Source organism: Falco punctatus (genome assembly GCF_963210335.1).
Source record: "Falco punctatus genome assembly, chromosome: 4".
In the NCBI taxonomy this organism is placed as follows: Eukaryota; Metazoa; Chordata; class Aves; order Falconiformes; family Falconidae; genus Falco; species Falco punctatus.
In genome coordinates this window covers 89,293,637-89,319,159 of record NC_137583.1, presented here as the reverse complement: position 1 = coordinate 89,319,159, position 25,523 = coordinate 89,293,637, and the positions used below count along the sequence as shown (strand labels likewise).

The window sequence follows — 25,523 nt, the reverse complement described above, 5'->3', positions numbered from 1 at the left end:
GTCTTTATTCACAGCAATTTTGTTGTCCTGTAGCACAGTGAAGCCCTAGGCACTGTCTTTCCCTGGGGATTGAAATGAAAGGGAGCATGGTGTATGTGATCATGAGCTGAGTGGAAGTAGGTTGTTTAAGGTATGCAGTAGTGTGTCTTAACTATCCACAAGTCGCATACATTTAATCGATGCCTATGGAGCTGTGGAAGGTGTCACCAACTCTGGGACACCCTGACCCTGCTGGCAGTGTCATAGCTGTCTGCCCACAGCACTGTGGATGCTGAAGTCCAAAAAGAGGTGGCATAATTATTTCAGAACCAAAATGTCATCAAAATGTGTGCAAATTATTTAAACCATTGTAAAGACTGGAACTGAGGAAAGATATTTGTGTTCAGGGAAGTTTCTAATCTGTTAGTTTGTTACTTTTGCTAGATTCTTTCCTCTAAACAGTGACAAAAAGGTTTTGTAAACTATGATTTATCTACAAAACACCCCAGACTAAACAGGAGTTAGCCTTATTGATAAAAATCACAATTGATATACATTAAATATGAATTTAAATAGATCTGAATTAAATATGAAATCTGATAATCTGGAGATAGTGCTAAAAATGGTATTAAGAGAAGAAAATTACAAACTTAGCAAAGGGGGTTGGTTAAAAATGACTATGCAGATGCATTTATGGAAATATAAGGGCCTGAGCTAAGTAAAATGGTAGATGTAAACCCAAAATAAATAGACAGAAACTAATGTAATCCTGCTTTATGTGCTACCCAGAGTTTATGTGCAAATACTCTAGCAGCAGAAAGGCACCCCAGGTTCTGAGGGTTACTGGCCTTGCAGGGCAGGAGGAAGCCAGGAGTGGATCCCAGTTAGGGTGAACTGTGCTGTTTGGCTAAAGGATGGGCACGTTCCTAAATGACAAAAAGCTGGTCACCACCAAAAGTAAAGCAGGCGCCATATACATCATCTCTAATAGCAGCTACGTATGTGGTGATTAAAGCTGAAGATAATAAAAAGGTTCCATATAGAAAGGAGACATAGTAAAATGCAGAAGAAACAAAGATCAGTATTGATCCCAAGAAGTATTTCTGGTGGAAAGGACAAAAAGTATAATAGGGAGTTCCACTAGAAATGAAAGAGTTCCTGTTGGGTGACCTTATGTCAAACCATAGCACTATTAAACCTTAATTAGTCAGTCCCTCCAAAGTAGTTTTTTACATGGTCCCCCGATTTCTGTATTGATATAAAGGATGTTCTGAAAAAGGGACCAAAATGCCTATCTCCAAAATTTTGGGCAGTATTTTAGTGCTAAAATGAGTATGTAGAGAAGTTCCTCTTATTCTTTGTATGGCGAAAGCAGTGGCTGGCAGGGTGGGACTTAGCAGACCTGGGCATGGTTAAGTATTACACGAGGAAAATTTGTCGAATGTAGTTGTAAAGTCAGTCTACTTCACTGTATATCACATTCGGTGATAACTAACTGAAAAATGGCAAGATGCTTTGGATATAATAATAAAGACATGGATTTAATTCTACCTCAGATCACTGGTATTGTGACAAACTCTTACCCCCACTCCCCCCTTTTCATGCAACTAGGCATTAGCTGTGAGCAAATGCTGTTAACTGATCAGTACTGTTGTGTGATCTATGCAAAATAAGCTGTAACCTTAACACAGCTCTAACTGAACATGTGTCTGGTTTGGGTCATTATTCAAAACCCAGACTGCTTATTTAGCATTTTTGGTGTTTCAGCTATTTCATCAAAATGCTGAAATTTCACAAAAACTGTCAAATGAGGTAGAATGGACTGAGTCTGTGATGGTAGGGAGTTGAGTGGTCTCTGATGGTGGTCTCTCTATTCAGTAACCTCTGCTATTGGAAGTACCTGGGCAGAACGGTAGCAGGGTACTTCCACTTGCACTGCTGATTAAACCTGGCCCTGGGATCTAAACCAAGGAAAAGTAAGTAGCCTTTCTTTGGACAAGGGCCTTCCCTTTCTTTACTTGAGTTTAGTTTCAGATATATCATTACCAAATGTTGAACATGAGATCTCCACTCCTGTCCCTATAAATCACAGAGCAGTAGTTAGCCAAATTCCTCAGGGCACAAGAGTTAAGGTGGCATGGTGTGCACACTTGAGGTTTCTGTGGCCACATTTGCAAACAGTAAATGTTGTGGTTTTATCTTGTTTCCCTCTGGGAACATTTTTTTTTGTGTAATCTGGTTAAATGGTACAAGGATTATAAGTATGTGTCTCTGTATGTGTATAAATACATGCCCACAATTTATCCCCAGGCAAAAAGACGAATAAATTGTTAAAGGTCAATGGCTGCCTTGTTGCTGAGCCAGTAGTGAGAGGCTCTCTTCTGATGAGCCAAAGAACCATGCTTTCTTAGTTATGTTCACTCAGATAAGTTATCCAGATGTGATATCCAGTCCTCTTGAAGCTTAAGGTGCTGACTCTAACATACCTTAAGGCATGTTTGCTGTTCATATTGTAACTTACTCCTAGGGTGCATCATGGTGGCCTGATAATTGGCTTCAGATGGTCTGTGAAGTTATGAACACAACACTGTGATCTCAAAACACAGCCTTTGGTGTGTTTCAGGTTGTTTGAGATTTGTACTCAAAATGGGGGATGTTTAAAATAGAACCTTAGAAGCCCACCAAGTTTCCTTTTCTAGACCCTCTCTCCTCCACTGAGCACATTAAGCACTGGGGCTGAGAGTGTCAGTAGGGGAAAAGCCTTGGAAAGAGCAGTCACAAAAATAAGAGTCGTGCAGTTAGGCTACCACTGTGCATTTGTCTGTGAAAGAGAAATTCCTGTATTGCACAAGAAATTTGAGTGTGCGATAACGTCCCTTATTTTAGGCTTAGTTCTGTCCTCTGTACTGAAGAGAGAAAAGCACTGTACCTCGATCATTGCACTGGTGCTGCTTGTGGAATAATGCAAGATCAAGAGGATTGGTGGTCTGTAAATTTGATACACATCAGCTATTCTGCATGAAATTTGCTGACATAGGGCACAAGTATATATGCTTTGCCCATAGCAGCTTTCTGTGGTTCTGGGCAACATTTTGTTCTGCCTGTGGCTTTCAGAAAGTGGATGTGCTTAGTTGTACTGTTCATTGTATCATGACTCTTGCAAGAGTTTGGTGTTTTTATAAAGTCCATTTTCTGGAGGTAAGTAAATAATACATTAATCTCAGTTTTCTTTATTATGAGGAAAGTTCCTGGTTCTGGATAAAAGCTGGAAAATGTGAAATTTCCAAGCTTACAAAATAGACAGCAAAGAAAAGGAATTGAAATGAAGGTTATGAATAAAGTGGAAGTTAGTCTCAGAATTTTGTCTCACTCTATGTTGTGACATTGTAGAGTTGGCCTGGCGCACGCAGCCATGTCAGCTGGGGATGGAGCCCTGCTGACAAAGCCTTGGTGGTGGTGGAGACCTCCTGGCAGAAGAGTCATTCTATGTGTGTGGCTCATGTTTGACAGGTTGTAGTGGCAGAAGAGGCCATGTGCAAACTAAGAGCACTGGGAAGCTGTGTCAGTCTAAGTAAGCTAAAAGTGTGGGGCAGCACCAGTTAGTGGTTCCCAAGCTCTGCCCAAGGAATTCAGGGCTTTCCCTGGTACCTGAATAGACCCTAGCAACAGCTCATGCCAGTGCTGGCTGCCGCTTGCTGTAAGCAGCATCTTTGTGCCTGCTTGTGTAAGAGTGCCATGACCTAACAGGTGGGCAGAAAGCAATTTTTCAGAAACTCCTACTGGGAATGCTGAATGGTAGGAAGGTGGGGTTTTGTCTTCATTGAGTACAATGAGACAATATGAGTACCAAAGATGATGTGAAATTGTCAAAACATTCTCCATCCCTACAACAGATTTCAATGAATTTTTTGTTTTCTACTTTAATTTTTTTCTTGGCTGGTACTGTGCAGTGATTCAGTATTGCACAAGTAGCTAATATGATTCCCTGTGCTTTACAATTGCTGTTGTGCTAAAGCTTTTCCTCCTTCTCATTCAACTCTCATGGTTTTGGTTTGACTTGCGGAATTGAATGGAAGTCCTGGGAAGATGCAATAGGCTTATCTGTGTCTCTTGCTCACAGAGTAATGCTGTTCTTCTGTTCTGTTTTGTTATAGCTAATTGGAGATATTTTCCTAATTCATTGTGACTACAGTTGGGTTACAACTCTCCTGAAGTCATCAGACAACATAAGTCCATGCCAGACTCTGCAATGATGTCTTCTCCTCTCCCCATATGATTCAAAGCAGGGAGGAAAGTACTGCTTTGATTTATAAACTGTGGAGTGTGGACGGGAAGCGATAGAGGAGTAAGAAACAGGGTTTGGTGCCTGGACCCTGGAGGCAGGCATTTGTCAACTCACAGGGAGATATTTTATGGAAAATTTGGTCTTTTTGCACCTCCCTTTCATAATGTGTGTTTACAGGTTAGGTTCCACTTCTTGGGACCTCTTCTTTGAATTATGTCATTGTGAATTAGAAAGAAGACATCATATTCCCTGAGGAGAGTAACTACCAGCCCTATAATCTAAGTGAATGATAGACGAGCCATTCAATTCCTCAATGCTTTTGTACAGCTGACATTATAATGAAAGCTGAGGAAACTTCCTTCAGCTGGAGTTGTTATGTAGGGCTGTAAAAAGGAGCCAGGCGGTAGTGGAGTCACTGGACAAAGATTTAGGCTGCTTGGGGCACAGCCATTGGTTTTACGTATTACAAACACATCGCATAGTATGCTCTAGAAGGGATAATTATAAGGAAACTCTTGGTTAAATAAATTTCCTGTTTACAGTATTGAAGGAGTGTGGGTTTATCTACCCTTATCTAAAGAATCTTATTTTCAGATTAATGCCTGAAAAGCCAATTCTCTGGCTCTGTATTCTAGAAAACAGTGGTGGCTAACCTGCAGTCCGTGAAGGGTCTAAATAGACATGTTAAACTTGTGGCTACTTACCTACAAGGTATTGTATGGCTTCACTGATAATTGGTAACTGATACAACTGGACCTTATCTGGGAGGTAGGATGCTATGCACAGGCTTTCTTGTTTGCTTTAAGGAAATCCACCCATCTCCACTAATAGTTATTTTATGTATAATAATTATTATAATTATATATACTTATACTATGTATATACATAGTAATGTTGCTCAGAGGCACACAAGATGTACAGCAGATTCTGTCTCAGAGCTCTCAAAAGTAAAAGTCCTCTACATGTTGTTCTGAGTTGGCTCCTGTTTCACTGTGTGAAGAAGGGAGGTGGTGGAGGAGGAGGAGAATGTAATAATTTTGAAGCTGCCATGCCACCAAAAAAAAAAAGAGGCAGTGCTTAGAATACACAAGAAGCTATGCACTGAGGTTTGATAAGGCATGTTACGACATCATGCTCTTGGTTCTCTGTTTCTTGAACTTTGTGTAGCCAGTTGCAGCAATTTTTGTATGCTCTGCACTAAATTTCCAGTCACGTTGCACTGAGTCAAATACATGACATTTGATTCATTTTGCCTCCCATTACAAGAGTTTAAGAATTGTGCAACTGATCTCTATGTGTGGAACTTCTGTTCAAGTCATGTGAGAGGAACTGATTGAGTTCTGAGTAAAAAGCAGCAACTGTTTTACTTTTCATTTAGTTCTCTTTCCTACCAGTTTTCTCTGTATCAAGTAACACCTGACTTCACTCATTCAGTACTACCAGACTTGTGTTGAAAGCATCTTCTGGAGCTGGGTTTTCTTCTGGACTATAGTAGTGCTAGTATATGTTATACAAAGCATGAGTTATACAATGCATTAGAGGCTTTTCTGCAGTCTTCACAATTTCACTTTTTAATTTACCAGTTGCAGAGTTTCTCATTAAGTTTCTTCTTAATGCTTTTTTTGTTCTTTCAAGAAAAACAAAAAGGAGGAACAGTTCTAGGAAACAGGAGAATAGCAAAATGTTTATTGGATAATGTTAAGTACCAGGCATCTTTTGTTGTATCACAGGGCATTAAGTATTGGATGAGAAGAATTACACAGTGTTAATTGTATCTGAATATAACTAAGCCTACCTTAAAACTGCATAGTACTAGCTTTCCTTTTTATGGTTATTTTCAGCATGCCTATATTATCCTGTAGTGGGCGATGTAGACATGCCTTTACTTCTGCCTTGCAAACTGATAATGCTGCAAAAATGCATTTATTAGGAAAATGTGGTAATTTAGTACAAGGAGAAAATGTTGTAAATATTGTGCAAGATTCTTGTTCATTCAGAGTACCAAATGAGAAGCAAATGAATGATAGAGTTTTCTGCAGCCACACTGTAGGTATGGACTGAAGTTATTCATATGTTTTAGAGAGATTTGTATTTCTCTTTTGGGTTTGTACCAATTAAATGTTTTGGAAGGTTAATGTAGATTGATGTTTCATTGTGGCACCCATAACATGACCATGAGTGCGTTTGTGATCAGTCAGCAGATTTAAAGTGAGCTTTTAGACCATAGATGATACCATATTCGGTACCAGTAAGTTAATGATGGAAAATAGGTTGTGTGGGTTGATTCCTAGAACACAGGGTTAAATATGGGCAGCTGGTGTGGTACCTTGAAAATATATGAAAATGTGGTTAATGCCCAAGGCTGACATATGCAGGGGCAGTTCTGTAAACAGTATATGAATGAGATGATTATTACTTGTACAGCACTGCAGCTATAAGGATCTGGTTTATTGAAAAGGAAAGAAAAAAAAAACCTAGTTGCTGGAGAACTCTGCTCTTTCCTTGTTATGAATAAAAATGTAAGCACTGTTAATTTGTGCCTTTTGGTTTTTTGTTTTTTTGTTTGGTTTTTTTTTTTTTCTGCACTGACTGCCTATGGAAATAATTTTCAGATCTAAAGTTCAGGCTAAGTTTGAAATTGTTTCTCACTGTCTTTTGTTAGGATGAAGCTGTCATCTGAGTAAGATAGCTTCCTAGCAATCTTCTCCAAAACAGAGCAGTAGGTTCCGGGAGTTGACTAACTTGCAGATGCATAGAAAAGTGCCCCTGGAAGAAAACTTGGTAAACTGCTTATGTGGGAAACTAATGCACATTTTGGCAGTACTCTGAGGTTCCGAGTACTTTTGTTTTAGCATAATAATCCCTGAACCATTTTATTTTCTCCTAAGGGAACTGGTTGTTTTGCTTTATGTCAGATTTAAGAGAATCAGGGCTGATCCATTGAATATTCTCTTATATTATCATCTGGAGTTTTTCGTAGGTCCCCCCCCCACCCCTAAGTACTGTACTTGTTTTACAACTTTTCCATTAAATACTGTAGCAGAAAGATAAAACTTTACTGCCTATCTTTGTTACCTTGGGAAGACGCCTTAGCAAGGAAAGGTAAAATTGTATTGCAGCTAAGTAAGTGTTGCATGAAGAACGGTGAGCCCTGAGTGCAGAGTGGGATGCAGAGGTCAGTGTTGGTGCCAGAATAAAGAGCTGCTGGGGAGACATTTATGAAATGCTGTAAATTCTTTTGCTACTGTTTATGTTACATGGTTTTAAGTAGTTGTAAAGAAATTGTTATGTTGTGATCTCTGATGCTGAAGTCAGACTATGATTTGTATTAAGTGGCCTGCTTAGGTCTTAATAAAGACTTGACGTGCATCTGTATGCCTTATGAGTGGATCTAAACATAGCGCATCATCACTGTATGTATTTTATGCACATGAAAGAATACTGTTTTGGTTTGGATTTGTGTTATTTACGCAGAATAGCAACAGGTAGATAGGACTGAAAACCATTTTTCTCTGCCCTGATTTCTGTGTAACTCTCAGAGTTGTTGGTTGCTGGTAAGTGTGGATGGTGAGTTTCAGCTCAGCGATGTCCCTCTTTGTTCCAATTTAAAAGCTTTATTTGACTGATACATTACTCAAACTTAGGTGCTTCTGTAGAAACCAGTACAAACAAAGTACCATGCAAAATCAGGGGCAAGTGACCCCCAGCATGTAAAAGGTGTAAGTCACTACCATTACTCCTCTTATTCCATTCTTTGGAATTTTTAAAAGTGTTTGTGGTGTCATTAAAGTAGAAAGCAAGACTATTTTGATTAGCAGGTTACCGTAGCAACTCCCTTCACACAGCAGATTCCTTGATTCAGTGAGTGCATAAGTGAGATGAAAGTTTAACTTGGTCATTGATTACCTCTAAGCAGGTTCAATTACATTTAACGCTCTTTAAAACACAGACGCATATTTTCTCTTTCCCTTCCTATTCTTCCTTATTCCCAGGAAGAGCGAGGAGGGGAGGCATTCAGGATATAGAGATGAGAATTAGGGATGTAAACATATAAGAAGAGATTTTTGTCAATGCTATGTGTTATAAAATGTAAAGAACACGAGCTGACACTGGGGCAGTAACCGTACACACCAAACTTGCTGACGCTGAGTCTTCACACTGTATTGCAGGTGGTATGCAAAAAATAAATACTTCTTTCCGTTGGGTAGTGTCGTTTATGTGTAAAAATATGTGTATCTGCAAGCTGTTATCTGCATATATAAAAAGTATTGCCAAAGTGCAAGCGTTTCAAAATCGTGTCAGAGTGCTAAATCACATGATCAGTTTTAAAAAATACAGTAATTTCTGCCCTTCTTCCCCTGGGGTTCAAGTTTTCAAACTTTTGCTTGAAAGCTGGAAGCTGATTGTAATTTTTTTTTGTTTGTTTTGTGGGTGACATTTTCAGGTAATCATGTGATCCACGCGATGGGACTTTTAAGAAAAACACCAAATGTCATGAGGCTTTGAAGGTGGTGATTGTGTACCCCTGTGCACTGCTGATTAAGAGCTTGATCCTTTTCCCAGAGTCTCTTGGCTTGATTTAGGGACATGTTAGGTATTGTTTAAATGTGAGCTGTACAACGGGGTCATGAGGATGGCATTGATCCAGCAGGAAGAGAAACTGTCTCAGGGAACAGTGAGATGTACATGTCTAAAAGGTTTGTAACACATGTTCCTCTTCTCTGCCTGGCACAAAGGGAGAGAAGAGATTTAAGATGTGATGATGAATAAAGGATTTTGATTATGTCTGGGTTCTAAATATGCTGGGGTCTTCCTAGCAATACAATGTAGTCTTGTCCAAGTGAGACATTAAGCATGTCTGGGACCTAGTTTGTCTTTTGCTCACTCAGTGTTTGTTATGTTGCTGTCTCTTAGTAAGTCATGTCTCTATTTGAATGGCATCGCCTTCCATATGTATAGTCACCGGCCTGCCTGTTCCAGTAATAGCAAGAATTGCAAAGAGCAGACCTTAGGTTTGAGCTCTGAAGCCCAGCTCTGGGTTCTCTAGAGATCTCTGTTTCTTGAGGGTCCTTTCTCCTCTGTGCAAAGGATTCACAAATATTAACCACTGTATTGCCTAAGGCAGGGGGAAATGCCTAGTGCTAGAATGGGCTGGCTGTAAATCTTGCCTTTAAGAGTAATAAGAGTAAGGTATCTATTCCTGCTTAGGGTTCACTTCCATGAGCTTGTTTCCTCCATCAGGCTACAAAGAGGTCACGTCAGTGGACACCCCATTTACATGGGGCCTCTGTCAGAAGAGGGATGCTCAAATCCTTTCCTTTGTCTCTAGCAATATGCATCCACCTCTCAGGCGAGGCCCCAGCTATCAGCTGATAGTGTGATCTGGGTTAGGAATCTCAATCCTATTAATTAAATGCTGCTTTGCTTCAGTGAATATGTTTGGGGTTTGTTTTTTTTTTTTGTTTTTTAATGCAAGGGATAAGCCTCAGGTTTAATCTAAGTTTCAGGCTAACTTTGGGGATGAAATTCTTCATCACAGGACAGACACGAACTCTGACTTCTTGCAGCTGGGATGAGACCCACGCTTCCCAAAGCAAAAAGGACAGGGCTGCCGTGGTTCCCTCCTGCCCTGCTCCTTGGCTGGCTTCTGTATCACGCGAGTGACCCCGTTCCGTGAGTGGCAGCAGCGGTGAGCCCGCAGGGAGAGGCCGGTGCCTGCTTTGTGGCTCCAGCAGCGCTCCCGGTGCCCGGTTCGCGGATCCCGCAGTGCTCCCGGTGCCCACTTTGCGGATCCCACATGTTCCCGGTGCCCGGTTCGTGGATCCCTCAGCGCTCCCGGTGCGGGGCTGCCCTTTCCTGAGCTACCCCAAGGGAGGCACCTCCCGGCGTGCCGGCAGCAGGAATGCCAGCGCGGTCGGGAACGGCACTTGCACGAACACGCGTGCACGGGGGATCCGCGGGCTCGGGGGATCGCCCCGCCACCGGGGGTGCGGCGCGGAGGGCCCGGGCCCGGGGCAGGCCCCGTCGCCCTGCAGCATGGCCGGCCGGCCCGCCGAGGACAAGGGCTGCTGCGGCTCCGCGCCGCCGGGCACGGGCTGGGCGAAGCCTTGCGGAGCGGCGGAGCTCTCCTCGGGCCGGGGACCCCCGCCCGCCCGCCGAGTGGGGCCGGGCCTGCCCCGCGGCGCGGCAAGTAGCGGGCCCGGCATGGCGGCCGCAGGGAGAGCCCGGCGCTGCCCCGCGCACCACCCCCCCTCCCCCCCGAGCCCCCGGGCCGGCGGCGCTGCGCTCGCCTCTTCCCCGCCTCCTCGCAGCCTCCGCCGCGGCGCGGGAGGTTTCTCCCCGGCGGGAGGGACCGTAGGAAATAAAGCCAAGTGTGCGCGGCGCTGGGGGAGGGCGATCGCTGCCGCCGCTCCCCGCCAAGCCGCCCTGCCCGCCGAGCCGGGGCAGCAAGGTAAGCCTGGCGGCACGGGGCTTTGTTCCCGGCGGGGCGGAGGAGGGAGACCAGCCGCGGGCGGGCCGCCGTGCCACGGGGGCTGAGGGGCCGCGCTCCGGGCCGCGGCAGGGCGGGGAGGGGCGCTGTGCGCGGCGGCGGGCCCGAGCCGCCCCCCGGGGCCTGGCCTGCCGGGGGCCGGCCGCGGTGGCCGGGGGGGGCCGGGATGGCGGCGGGCCGGGAGGGCGCTGCCGTACTGCCGCGGCCGGGCAGGGGCTCTGCGCCCCGCCGCTCCCGCCGCGCAAGGCGCAGGGCCGGCGCGGGCTGAGGCGGCGCTGTCGGGAGCACGCGCCGCTGTCCCGGTGCCCGCCGGGGGCTACAGCCGGTGCGGGCCGGGCCCGGGCCGCGGGGTCTCGCTGCTAGGCGGGGGGCAGGTGGTAACTGCTGCGCTCTCTGGGACCTGACGCTTCCCCCGCCCCCCCCGATCCTTATTTTTACCTTTCTCCTCACTTTTTGACCCTCCCGCTCTTTTCTGACCCTCCCTCCCCCCCTTTTCTGGACATCCCCCCTCCCCCCCCCCCCCCCTTTCCGGACACCCCCCTCCCCTCCTCCTTTTACCCTATTCCCCCTTTTTTTTTTACACCCTTCCGCTCCTTTTTTTATTCTCCTCCTCTTTTTTTTTTTTTACCTCCTTCTTTTCCCCTCGTCTTCCCCCCCTCCCCTTTTTCCCTCCCTTTTTTCCCTCCTCTTCCCCCCCCCTTTTTTTTTTTCTGTCCTCGCCTCTCCTTTTTTTTGGGGTTTCAAGAGTGCTGTTTACATGTTAAATACTATATTTATTTTTTTTGTGTTGGGAAGCACCTGGTGGTAGTCATTACATTTGTAACAGCAGTGTTTACATTTTACTAGGTATGGAATGAAACAGTGGCGGGAGCCACAAGGACTGTAGCTGTAGAAAGGAAGCTTTGGGTCTATTTTTTGAGATATTTGATAGGAAACTTCCGAACACTGCTCAACACTGTGGCTGATCACAGGTGTCTTAAGCTGGCTAATTTTTAAAAGAAACTGCTACAGCTAGTTAGTCAGGTTTATTGTCTAGAAGGCCAAGTGGGGCTTTTGCTAAAACTAATGAAGTTCTTGATGACTTTGAAGCTGTGAAATGGAACCTCTGAAGTATTGGAAGCAGCGGGGTTCTCATCCTATATAGTCAAAAGGGTTTTTTTTTGGTTTGTTCTAAATAAGTTGATACTTTGACTGTTTATTGGGAAGCTTAATTAGTTCTTTAATTTGTTGGAAGTACAGGTGCTCATGAATCAGTGCTGCATTTCCCAGAGTTTTCCATGAGTTAAATGAAAACAATCCCGTTTCATTTTAGCATAGATGTATGTGTGCCACAGGGAGCGCTTATTTAGAGAGGGCAGCGGGCCTAGAGTGGTTTAATCAAGTGTTCCTTGCAATCTCTGATTTAATCCAAATACCCTTTTGCAGTTCACACTTTGTTTTACTGAGCAGCTGTGGTATTTTGGGATATCGTTACCATTGGCATTACCTTCTTTGGTCTGCTCTTGTTTCCTGGTCATGCAGAAAATATTTATAGCTGGAACATAGGAAAAAAAATAATAATCCCTATTGTGGGTTCTTTCTCTGGCTGTGCTGCTTGCAGTGGCATGTGAGTCCATCCCTCAGGTTTATCTCTCTCTTGACTGTCAGCTCTGTGGCTGGCAGAAGATGTGGCACCACTGAGATGGTGGTGGAATGGTGCAGAAGTTTGGCAGACTACAGCAATTTCTTTTGTGTCTGACAAAACCGATGGAGAGTTTCTTCATCTCTCTTGTGTCCAACTTTCTTTCTCTGGAAATGACTACAACGAGGTGGTATTTTGGAGAGATCAGTGAGGGTTATTTGAGTAAAACATTATTAGTGTAATTACCTGTGTGTCTGCTAAACATACTCTTTAACAAAAACAGAGGTGGTAACCAAAACAGCAAGCAGTGCTAAAATTGCAGAACAGGTGTAATGAAGGAAAACCAAATGTGGTCAAACATTTACAATACAGGGAAATTAATGCAGAAGTCACTAAGCATACTACAAGAATCATGATGGTTGGTTAGGCATTTAATTTTAGGGCTTAGAGTCCTGTTTTATTCATAGTGAGAATTTCTAGTTGTGTTTTTCTGGCTGCCAGTTAAGAATCAAATTGTTAACTCATTTGCATGCTGGAACAATCTCTCCATCCTTACTGAGTAGCTGTTGAGAATGTACAGTTCCTGATGTAGTAATGAGTGCTGAATGTGTCTTATCCATCAGCTTCATAAACCTTGTCAAAAGTGTACAGCTTTATTTATTTGGGTGGAGAAAAACCAGAGGTATTGACACAGCTTGTACATTAGCATTGGTCATTGTGTGAAAAATGCTATGTATGACTCTAGGTAGTGGCTTTGCCACACTTTTGCCCTTTAAGTGCAAGCTAAAATATTGCACGGGTAGTCTGATTACTAATTCGGACTGCTGAGTCATTGAGTAAAGTTGGGAAGATCACAGTGGAAGTGTTTATCCAGTCGTTAAGTAAGGTACTAGTTTACCTCACCTTGATGGTTTAAGAACGGAAATGTATTGCTGGAGTGAAATGACACAGTGGAGCAATTCCTGTTGTTTACTGCTCAGAAATGTCAGGCTTTTTCATCCCTACGGTGGATTGGTGGGCTCAGACTGACCAGCAGCACAGAAGTGAAGCCTAGAAAAGAGCCACCTTTGCAGGTCAAGTTAACTTGAGCTCCTCTGCCTGCCATACAGGGGGCTTGAATGCAGGGCTGAAGGTAACCAGAAGGTGCCAAATCAGAACCAGAGTCTCTGTATCAACTGCACACCTGAGCTGCTGCTGAAGAACCTTCTCATGGAAAATCCCTCTTGAGGGAGATGCCGGTCATGGAGGAAGATGTGTGTGATAGGAGAGATGGGGGGCAATTAGTGGTTCAGCCTTGTTTTTGGTTGGTGTGGGGTATTTTTTGGGGGGGCTTGGGGTTATTTTGGGTTGTGGTTTGGTTTAGTTTTTGGGTTTGGTGTCTTCCCTCCCCCCACCCCCCTTCTCCAGGCCTTAGTATCTTTGTGGCTGGAAGGGGAGCAAGCCAGGTACAGCCTCTCTGAAAGTCACTTTGGTCCATGCTTGTTTCTTACACAGTGGTCTGTAACAGGGATTTGCATGTAAGTATTTGCAGGTGTTCAGCAGCAAATTATTTTCATGAGGGGTAGAGGATAAGGTAGGGGGAAGCAACCATCCTGGAAATGTCAAAGCTATTAAGGTTTTGCCAGGCCAATGTCTCCAAAGTACAGCCTGCCATTTGATGATGAATGAAAACTGAGTTTCAGAAAACCAGCCTGGAAGCTGGTGTTTCACACCTGGGGAGAGAGCAGGCTGCTGCCCTGCTTCTTGGTGCACTCCTGGCCCTCTTGACAGGAACCTACTTCGTTGTACTTGTTTTGGCTTTTAAAATTAATCCTTTAGCCCTGTGCTTGGAATGGCAGAATGAACATAATAAGCTACAGCTGATAAACGAGGGAGGGGGTTTTCTTACATTTAAACTATCTTTATGGCAGTGTGGGAGAGTCTGTGATGATAACGGTAACGTACATTGTGCGTGTAAGCGCCCCCTCTCTCTTTCCCACCCCCCACTGGATTTGGTAGTCTCCTGTATTCATATATTTCACAGTATAACTGTGCTTTTAAAGTTGCTAATTTTTTTTTGTATAATTTAAGAATATAACTGGACTTGCACACTCAGGACTTATTAAAGTTCAGGAGGGGGGTATAGCTGTGCTGTGCTTGATATATTAAGGCAGAATTTCCATAGCCTGCAGGGTCTGTTGTAGTGATCTGCCAGTGATAGGAAATTAACACTGCCTTGCCTCACAGGGACTAAATGTTCATCTGTTTTTTTTTTTTTGTTGTTGTTCTTTTCTTTTCTCCCCCCCCCCCCCCCCCCTTGCCCACGCTACTATCTAATTACCCTGCGGGTACAGACCTGTGTGATAACAGAATTGAGATAATGAATTGCTTGAGGCATAAAGTGACAGATTGATTTGCAGTAATCTAGTGGACAGGTGTGTTGGTGCAGCCTGCTTCCAGTACATGCCACTGGGAAAGATCTGAGGAAATTCAGCAGCCTTGGAGACAGAGGAAGGGAAGATGCTGTTATGTCTCTGTAGTTCCTTAAGCTACATAGACACTCTCTTAGCTTTGGGGATGGCAGAAAGAGGATGTTAATCCATTTAGGAATGTACTTAATTGTGATTTGGGGGAATGAGAAAGAGAATGGTTGTGTTTGGAGAGCAGTCTATTAGGTTTACATGTTCTGGAGGCACTTCCAGAGCTTAGCTTTTTTGCCTAATCTTAAGGCTGATGTTGATTTACTGAAAGACAAAGGTGGTGGGGATATCTTTTAAGTCTTAACCACAGAAACGAATAAAAAAATGTGGAGTTGAGGTCATTTTCCCCTGCTTCCCACTGCTGTGTGCTTGTGGACAGAGTGAAAAAGTGAGTGATGATGACCTTAACCTGCAGACATATGTTTTTACTTCCAATTAAAATGCTGTATTTTTTTTTTCCTTGAAGGAGATAATTTTATTTGGGTAAACTGTAGAATCTTGCAGTGGAAGTGCATTTGTATTTCTTCCTGGTGTTGAAAAAAAATCAGTAGACCATATGTAAAACTTTCAGCATACCATCCTGCCCTCTTGTCCCTTGCCTACCATTTCTCATATTTTGGAGACATCAAAACCAATATGCTTTGTAAGCATATTCCTGCTGGTCAATAAAAGTGTATTTACAGCTGTTGTCTTAGTTGAAGTAAAATGGGTTGACTTCCTTCTTCCATAGGTCTTTCTATACTTGCCACTTTTCTGCGCCAGTACTACCAAAACTTACTTGAGAGGGTAAGGTGAAAAAAGAAGCCACTAGTGTGTATTGTGATGAGGGCTATTTACATTTGCATAATATTGTCTTGTTGGATATGAGGGTCTCTGCAAAAATACTTTCTCTAGCAGTGTTTCTTTGCACCAGTAAAACAATAAAGCACGTTGCACCTTCTGTCTTTCAGCATGAAAATACCTCAGACAAGAACTTCAGTTTTTGCAAGTCTTTTTGATTGCTAACTTAGGACACTTTTATGTCCTAATCACCCGTATTCATCCCAATTAATGTATTTTGAGGCTTTCCCCTCCCTGCCCCTCAGGTTTCTGTATCTCTGTTTTAGTAATTCAGCAGGTGGGTGCAGCTGAAAGTCGCCCAGGGGACACTTCCATCTGGCTTGCCACTTTTTCTCTGGAGGGGATGAGAAGGGCCAGACAGCTGTGTGCTATGTTCTGCACCTCCTTACAGCCTGCTGGTCAGTGTCAGGTTGCTGCTGTTGCTTCTTGTCCTTGCGGAGTGGCTGCCTCCTCTTCTTCCTGTCCTCTGGCCGCTGCAGTGTTGGTAGCTCAGTCCTCTGTGCTGGCTCGCGGTAAGTCCTCCTGATTCAGGACAGTGGCTGGGTTTGTAGTGGCCAGCAGAGATGACTTGTTGCTATTGGGCAGAAAAGTTGGTAGTTGGAGGAACTGAGGGCATCCCACTGGGACGGAGGGAGGGGGGAAAGGTTGGCTTTGGGATCTGAGACTAGACTATTGTAGTAAATAATCCAGTATTCACAGAGTCAGGAACAAGTCAGATGCTGTAGCACTGTTTGGGGCCCTCACCTGCAGTATGGAAACAAAGGAGAGCAGGGTCTTGAAGCTGAGCCTTCCACATCACAGGGGTGGGTCCTGGCTCAGAGGTCCTGTGGTCTTCCCTCCGTATGCTGTGTGTGCAGACTCCCTGCTTCCGTGCTATAATGTGGAGTGGAACTGCTGTACCGGGAGAGACTTGAGAGGTGCCATAGCCAGCTGTGGCTCCAGTGTTCCTGGGTCTTGGATACCAACCACAAGCTAACGGATTATTCCATTAGAGGTTTCTTTTGGAGGTGGAGTGGCTTGTAATGCCTAGCTCTAGCAGGGCCAGGCTCTGTGCCATGTTGTGGGTGTCCTTGTTTTCTGCCCTTCCTGGGGCTAGTGAAGAGGAAGATGTGATCTGTGTTCCACAGCCTTCTATGAGTTCTCCCCAAATTGTAAAGGAATTAGTCATGAAAACACAACTTGCATGCATCCAAGCTTTCATTTTGTCTGGCTTTAAGGATTAATAGGTGATAGCGGTTTGTTACAGGATGCAGCAGCTTGTTACAGGATGCTTTCCTAGCAATTGGTGTCCTGGAAATTCTAACTACGAGAGCAAAGAACATCTTTGTGGGTATTGTGTTCTTGTACATCTGGGACCATGTGATTTCCTGAACATATGTGTTAGGTTTTGTTTACCTGGTGTATCTGAGCCTTTCTGTAGTGTTTGCAATCCAAATGTAATTTCTTACGAATTGTTGACATTGTACTTCTGCCAGGTTATGGTAATTTACCTTTTTTAATTATATGTGTGAAGAAACTTTAGCTGCCTGGATTTCGGTAACAGCCTATTCCCTTTGGTTTTGATGAAGGAGTTGTTATCTGATTTTTAGTTCATAAACACACAGCCTGTTGCTGTGGTCAAGAAGTGAGAGCCTGGAACCTGGCTAGGTCTATGGTTAAATTCATTGCTGCTGATTTTAGTATGTAATCACTTTAATTTGTGTTTGAAAAACTTGTGAAAACACTTCCTTACGAACACAAGATATCTCACTAATTAAAAATAAGCCTTTCCTGAGGTGTGCTATCTTTTTTGCAGTCATTCACTTATTATTGCCGTTACCAGCAACTCTCAGCCTTCAGAATTATTTTCAGCTGAGATGGACTTGATTTGGAAGATGAGAATTCAAGCACAATTTATGACTTATTACTGCCGCTTCTGGGAAGCCTGGCATTTCCAGTGATGGTTTCAATAGATTAGGGTGTTTAAGATCAAAATCAGGGGGAGGATGTAGATTTTTAGTAGTAGACTGGATTTTAAGTAATAAATTTTTAGATTAGTAGGTTTCAGTCAAAACACTGAGACTGTTATTAGTCTTGTTAAAATTCCTCTCTGCTTTCTCCTGGTTCAAATACTGGATTTTCTTGAGCATTTTGTGTGTTTATAAGCATCTAAGAAACTGCTTTTGTATCTTAGCTGCTCTTGCTCTTTGATTATGGTTTGTTGAAAGCAAAATTGTATTTTTCAAATATCAGTAATACACCTGCGTTAGAAGTGCATCTTCAATCTGCAAGTAAAATGTGACAAGTAAATACTGGCAAGGCTCTTCCACTTTATAAGTTATGACTCTGGAAAGAAGTGACTGGCAATGATTTTATAGTCGTTTTCAAAAAGACTTCCATGTTTTCTTCTTTTTGTAACCTTGCAAGTGTTCCGGTTCAGCAGATAATGCAGCAGTGGCCTTGCTGTAGCCTGACTCCAGCTGTTCGGCATTATCTGGAGAGCTTTTTATTTTCAGTATTTTTATGGATGCCAATATTCCTTTACTTGTCTTATTTCTTTCTGTTTTATATACCGTGGTTACTTGGAAGTATTTTGGAGCTATCCTGCCACTTCTTTGTCTGTCCGCTGTACAAAAGCATACTTGGGGTTGGACTAGATGGTCTCCAGAGGTCCCTTCCAGCCCTGACCATTCTGTGATTCTGTGTGTAGGCTTTAATCTTATGTTAAGAATTGTTTGTCTATATTAAATCATGTATGTGTTTCATGATGCTTGATGATAGGGCAGGGGAAGAAACAGGTTTAATTCTTGCTGGAAACAGCCTTCTTCCATAGAGTTCTTGCCGTTTGAGGCTCTAAAATTTTTGTGTTTTCAATCTAGTATTTTGCTTTTACTTCTGTGCTGCTTCGTGGGCTATGCTTCATTTGTGATTTTTTAATTTATTTTTTTTTCTTGGTAAGTGCTGGACTTCTCTCCAAGTTGTGAAAGCACAGTGAGTTTATCATTGGAACTGAAGTTTTGGGATTTGTAGTTCTTGCTAAAGATACTAATCTCTAGGGGAATTACGCCAGAAGCCAGCTAGAACTCCATCCCCCAGGAAGCACAAGGGCAGAATGCCAAAATATTTTGGCTTTTGTTCTGAGTATTCTTTTGTCAAATCCCTGCTCACTGCTGTGTGAAGAGAAAATGATAATTTTTAGAAATGCAGTTTTGACTTTTTGTTTCTATGTAACTGAAATACTTTGACTGTTTCCTGTGTGTCTGTGTGTCGTTACTCTAAGTTTTATTTTGAAATGCAGATGCTTGTTCTGTCCTGAAGAGGTAATAGCCATTCTTTTTGTACTTTAGGGGTATAAAGCGTGTCAGCAAGCTGACCTTTCCTGAAAAGGCACTAGGTTGTAAGGCACCCCAGCTTTGATTATGGCCTGCAGGAGACGGTGTGCTGCTCCAAGAAAGAAAATTTGGGAACTAATTGGAGAAAGAGTGGCTGTGTTCAATTGTGACATCTCAACTCTGCAAGTACAGAACAGTACTTCTGGGGAAAACCAGGACTGGAACTTGATTCATAGTCTAGTTTAAGATAACAGTATCAGCATAGTCAGTGTTCATGTGGTTAAAGAAATGTGTTGCCAGAAGGAACTGATAAATAATCAGAAGCATCTCTGAGAACTGTTTTTTAATGGCTTGTGCTCATTTGAGGAGGGGAAGGCACCTTGTCATCCCTAGTTTAACAATTAGTACTTCATATGAACACCCAGTTGAGCTGGCTAGTGCCTTATCTGTGTGCTTTTAAGTGAAAATGTGTTCTCTGCAGGTGTGAGATTTTTATGAAAATATAATTATTCTGCTTGATAGAAAACATGGTTATGCTGAGCTGATACGAAACATAAGTAATGGCTTTTCTGCCTTTTAACATATTTTTTTGATTGGGTTTTATTTTGTATTTAAAGAATGTGGTAAGTAATTCTTGGAGCACAGGACTGAAATTCAAGCAAAGCAGACTTTACATGTTTGTTCCCCATGTCACTGACTCATGCTGATATTGTCATCAGTAAGGTAGCTTGAAATGTAAAATGATATGCAGTGAGACAGTTTGATGCTGAGCCTCACTGGGATCCATTGTTTGCCATTGAGGAGGCGATAATTGTTCCCACCTCTTGCAAAACAACCTCAGGTTCTCAGGTGCCCCCTGCACAGCGATGCCTGTTGCTGCTCCGGGGTGGGTGCTGTTGCAGTGGACTGCGTGGGGAGCTGGGCAGTGCAGCTGGCAGGGGTGGGCAAGCTCTTCACAGGCAGCAAGCCCTCGTACTGCCTTTAAAGCTTGGGGTTTAGGAAGAAATGAGAGCTTTGGAGGGCCTTGTAGCTCTTGAGAATCAGACCCTTGCCAGTGAGAAAATAATTTTCTCTTTCTCTATGGTCCTTCTGAGCTTTGAGTCGTATTCCTTTGCTTTCAGCTTTTATTCAGAGTATCGTGCATGTCTTTCCTGGGCATCCTAGAACAATTTCTTTTGCCTTTGAGTCTTTCAAGGAAATGAATGCTTCTACAGGTTTGCTTGTAGAGGGATCATTGCCTGTATTAACGTTTTTGGGTGGTTTGGTTCTCTTGCTTAGGCTTACCCATGCAGGTGCTGTTACAGTTATCTGTAGTTGTTCCCTAATGAATAAGTGCTCTGAAGACCTGTAGAGCTGAAAGGGAAAAACACTTCAAAAATAGAGTAGGAGTGTTCAAGCACCGCAGAATTTCTCACTTCGTTGTACTTGAAGTGGTGAGGGAAATGAAGCATGTGTGTAGAGCAAGTCAAGGTTTTCCTATGAGTCATTAACTATCTTTTGACAGCTCTCAGAAGAGTAGTGAGCTTGCCTCGTTTATTTCTTAATGACACCAGATTGGGCAGCACTTTTTATTTGTTTACCATGGCCATGAAATCTGCTGTATGTGCTAATAGATTTGGGAATTTCAGCTAACTCTGACTTTATTTCAGAACTGAAGTTCTCCCGCACGTCCTAAAAGAAAAGTGTACATGAAGGTTGAGCACAACTTAAGTGCGATATGACTGATATAATGAAGTATTTCAGATGTAGGTGAATCCATTAGTTAATGAAGAAATTGAATGATTGGGAAAAGCATGAATTCAACTGATGTTCTTATGTTACAAGAATACAAGCTGAGGATTTTGCAGATTTAGGCATGTTGCCTAGAGGCACACACGGTTTCCTAGAGTATCATAATGATTGCTGAGCCACGTTCAACAAAAAAACCTGTATTCAAGAGAGAGGTGGTCAGTGGGAAAGCAGAAGAAAAATTAAAATAGTCCTGCTGAAAGGCAGTATGAAAAGGCCTAGAGAAGACAGGAGAGAGCATTTCTGGGTTGGTATTTTCAACCTGCATATGTTTGAATGTAGAGTTCCTGTAAAATGCAGTGGTTGATCACTTTGGGGCCACAGAGTCTACTACATGTGACATGCCTTTGTGTTGTTGATGGAGATTAAGAATTGGAAGACTTGAGTTATGTGCCATTTAACCCAGACTGTTCTGTACTTCAGGAGTAAAAAGAGTGTTTCTTGGTTGTGTTTTGGCTCTTCTGGTTGTCTCTTGCTAGGAATCAAGCTTTAGTTTTTAGGGTGATGTATGTGCAATGAATAAAAGGGGAGAGGGGCAATGACAGATGAACTTTACACATACAGACTTAAGTAGGATACTCTGAAGAATAGCATATTATTTGGCTATATGGTCTATACTTCACCTCCTGGTATAGATGCCTTTTGTATTTCTCTTCATTATTTGTAGTTGAATAATTTTTTTTTAAGGTGTGCTTTATTCTATTAGTTACCCATGTTGTCACAAGATTACTGACTAATGATGAGTAGTTATATACAAATTTGTTACCTAACCAAATGACTTTCTAAAGGGGAAAGAGAAAGATAATAGCTCACCAAAAAAACTCCCAAGACCCCAAAACACCAAATGAACAAAACCCCTAGACCTTTTCTTCTATTAATTCTGGTGTTCATATACACAACAGTGCTTCCAAATATGTGCCATAGTTTTAGAAACCAGTCCTCTGAGTACCTCCTTTATTGCTATCTTTCTTTTATAAGTGTAGCGAAACTGGATTACTGCTGACATTTCAAGTATGTTCATGCACAACTATATTTGCCTTCCTTTCCTTATGTTGTATTATACGTTACTATGGCATCTGGACAGTTTATGTTCCTTCTCAAAGTTACTTAGCCGTGTGCCATCCCAGCCTTATAAAAACTGGTATCTCCCTTTTAGAGGTGGTGCTTAGCTGCATGGAAAACTGAAGCCATTTGCCCACGTTTCCCCAGAGCCCTGTGGGTGAGACAGGGAGCTTTTGTCATCACCAGGATCCAAATGGCGGAATGGTAGCTGGAATGGTTTGTGTCTTAGCTCCATTTTATCTAATTTTGTGTATAGCCTCTGCACAAAGGTGTCAGTGGCAAACTTGTGAGCAGTAATGAAATGAGAGGACTTCAAAGCGCAAGGATGGATTTAGCGGGTGGGATTTGGAAGTAAAGCCCCTGTTCCCAGTCCATCACTTCCTCATAACGCTGCCTGGCACAACTTGTGGTGTTTCATGAGTTGTTGCAGCAACTGATGGTGCTTGTCGGTGAGCCACATCATTCTGTATGTGGTAACGTGGGTGATAGCAGGATAGATTTGCTTGTGAACTCCCAGCAGCATTGCCTCCTTACTCTGGCCAGTGTTCAGATGTGGTGAGAACTGGCTCTATTAATGTTACTGCTGTAGCTTTTACCAGCCCCATCAGCTGCTAGGTTTCCTGTTTCTAACACTTTTTGCAAAAAATGGGAATTTTTCTGCTTCTGTAGGAACAAAACTGGGCCTTTTATACTAACACTGAGCTTCTTCAGGCTTTTATGGGAAGAATGTAGCTTTTTTTATCCATAGTTTAACAGAAAAAGGATATTCCCCCACCCTCAACCCCCCAGGCCCTTTCCAAATCATGATAGTTTTCAGCTTGCCTAAGTGAAAGATGTAGATGAGTTTGACATCCCAGATAACCTTTTGATATCTAAGGTATTGTGTAAAATACAGTTGAGCGGTGGCAGACTACATGTGAATAATATCCTGCACACAGTGGAAGAACTACCTGTCATAATGCATATATTTGCTTTTCCTAATATCTTTAGCTTCTCACGTTCACTTTTTCCTGTTTACAAAGCAAATTTGCTTCAAAGAATCTGTATTACAGATAATTAATATTACTTTTGCTCTTTTTAGCGTTGGGAAAGGACAGTCCTGTCTCTGTGTGGTGCAGGTGCCATTTCCAACCTGGACCTGTAGGGAATCTTTCTGATGAAGCATAGTATCACATTTGATAGACAATGGGGATAGAATTGTCTCTCAGCTAATGCATGTGCATGTCTGGGTATTGAGGGGGAAGGGGGAAGAACAGTCTTTCAAAGAGACAAGGAGGGTGTGTGTATTACGGGGAGTATCATATTAATCTAAAAGAGATTGCATTCTTTGAGCTTGACTTTTTACTCTGGGAGGAACTGGGGGGACGTAGTGTGTGTGTGTGTTGGGGCTTGGGGGGCGGGGGGGAAGGTGGTGAACATTCCTGGAGGGGATTAATTTTGAAGTGACTCAAACAGACACTTTGATCCTTTCCATCTGCAGGTTGGCTTGTTTTAGCTTGTTAATATATGGATAGCAAATTCCCTCCTTCCTTTTATGTTTGGAAAATTGCTCATAGCCCACACATGGCTCTGTAATTGGGGAGAGATTGTTCATTCTTGCCTGCAGGAAGACATTTCTCTGTCTGCTGAGCTGGAGTTCCAGACTAGATAGAGAGAATGCAAGAAAAATGTAGATGGGAAGCAGGGCTACGCAACTCCTATTTAAGGTATGAGTCTTGAAGAATTCACTGCTAATCCATCTGTGTTTGCCTCCAGAACACCACATCTTCTGCAGGATGAGGGAAGTAAAATTGCTCAGTAGCGCTGTCAGCCTCTTCTGTGCCTCAGGGTATAACAGGGTGGTTGTCTGTAGGATGTGGACTGTATAGAAGCCTCAGTGAGTTTAGGAAACTTTTCTTCATCGATAATCCACAATAGTTAAGCACGGTCACAATATCATCAGGTTTTCTTGTTTATTACAACTTCAGACATCTTAAATACCAGTAGGAACAATTGCATATATTTGTGACCTGAAAGCAGGCAAGGGTTTGGCAATATCAAATATTATGCTGTTTCTTAATCAGACTTCTTTAAAGATTGTTAAACTTGTGTTCTGTTGAACTCTTATTGCCCTGCCTTCTCTCAAGTTGCTCTTTTAATTCAAGATTTTCCAAAAGTATCAGGATTTTCTTCCCAATGGATTTTCTCAGAATTCTGCCTAGGTGCTTATCCTGCAGGTAAAGTAGCACTGGTCAGGTTACAGAGATATTTGATCTCCTACCTCTTCCCCCACCCCAGAAGACACTTTGGAAAGGTTTGAGTATGTGCAAGTGTTGTTTGGAATTTTTCATCTCTGTGAGGGTATATCATGCCACAAGTGAAGCTTTTATTTTTTTTTTAAAGATTGAAAATAGCAGCACGTAACAGACAGAGTCCTGGCATTAGCTTATAGTATTTATTTAGTGGCATTTTCTCCTGTGTTGCTTATACATACATTTAAAGATTTTTAGGGGCTTGCTTTGGCTTGGAGTGTTGCAGTTCCGTCTGATTATTTTAATGTCTCACAGAATTTTGTTCATGTGTGATTGACCAAGGGGTCTGGCCACGTTCCAGGTTGAATAATTGCAGTCATTCCTCAGTTTTGATTACATGCAACACTATTCCCTTATCTCTCTGCTTTTGTAGTTGGTGGCTCACTCTGGCTGCTTTGGGGTCCTCATGAAAGAGTACAAGGGCTCTTCTCACCTACCTCACAGAAGCCTTTTTCAAAGCAACTCTGGGGGTGATTTAATCCCCCTAAAGTCAAGGTGACTTTTTGTGACCTGCTGGTGGCTGGGCCTGTGCTGGCAGGAGTTTGTGTAATTGAGGCTAAATTTGAGTAAACCAAGTAAAGCATGTTTGGTGGGTTTTTTTTATTTATTTTTTTTTTTTAAAATGTCTGAGAGGTCTTGCATTTGACCTTCATAGGTGATACTGCAGTGTTAAAAAAAAATAATCCACAAATCCCACTGTTTTACAGGAGTATTAAGTGGTTCCTAATGATTGAATTGCTTTCTTAACAAATGTCTCTTGAATAAAGGAAGCTGATGACTAAAGCAAGTTCAGTGAGTGGAAGAAAATTAACTATGTAATAGCTGCAAAAATGACTTTGAGAACTGTGTTAGATTTTGGGACTTAGTAGTTGAGGATCTTTGGAGATCCTTGAAGGATGATTGCATGTTGTTTCTGTGGAAGTATTTGCTTCTAGATTTAGATAGATCAGTCAACAGTGAAGTCATAGCATAGGTCATGATGTAAGCACTGCTGTAAGTTTTAAGCTATACAAGCTCGTGTTGACTGTAATGCTTGAAGTCATGGCTGCTTAAATAATGGCATGAGTTGGACACCTCTAAGTGTAAGAGTAAATTCCAGGTGGTGTGATTCTGCAAGAATTTTTCACTTATGTGAACTTGCAGAATCGCCTTTCCTGGGGTCTCTGGAGCACAGAGTTGCACAAATCAAATCTTAATCTTGGTTCAGGGAGCCTTATGTTTGGGGAATACCTCACATAAACCAAGAAGTCTATGAGCAGTCCTCACCTTGTCATGGAGGATGCCTCTGTGACTACATTCAGTTACAGAGAGACAGTTAAAAACACAGCCATCCTCCAAAGAGGCAGAGTAACAGAAATGTCTTAAATTTTCTGCAAAATGTCATTATGACAAGACAT

The 25,523-nt window shown here is 42.7% G+C and overlaps 1 protein-coding gene across 10 annotated transcripts in view; it reads left to right on the top strand.

The window, feature by feature from the left end:
- TNS3 (tensin 3) overlaps nucleotides 1–25,523 on the top strand; it is a 282,694-nt gene that overhangs the window by 72,685 nt on the left and 184,486 nt on the right. Inside the window, exon 1 of one of the 10 annotated variants that reach the window (XM_080382103.1) lies at nucleotides 10,629–10,715. The exons of 8 other annotated variants lie outside the window; for them this stretch is intronic. Coding sequence is in view for 1 of the 2 variants with exons in the window: in XM_080382109.1 (XP_080238235.1) it covers nucleotides 23,509–23,541 (33 nt within the window). In the remaining variant the exon portion in view is untranslated. Of the gene's footprint in view, nucleotides 1–10,628; nucleotides 10,716–11,484; nucleotides 23,542–25,523 lie in introns of those variants that run through there. One more of the 10 variants, XM_080382109.1, reaches the window with a different exon arrangement.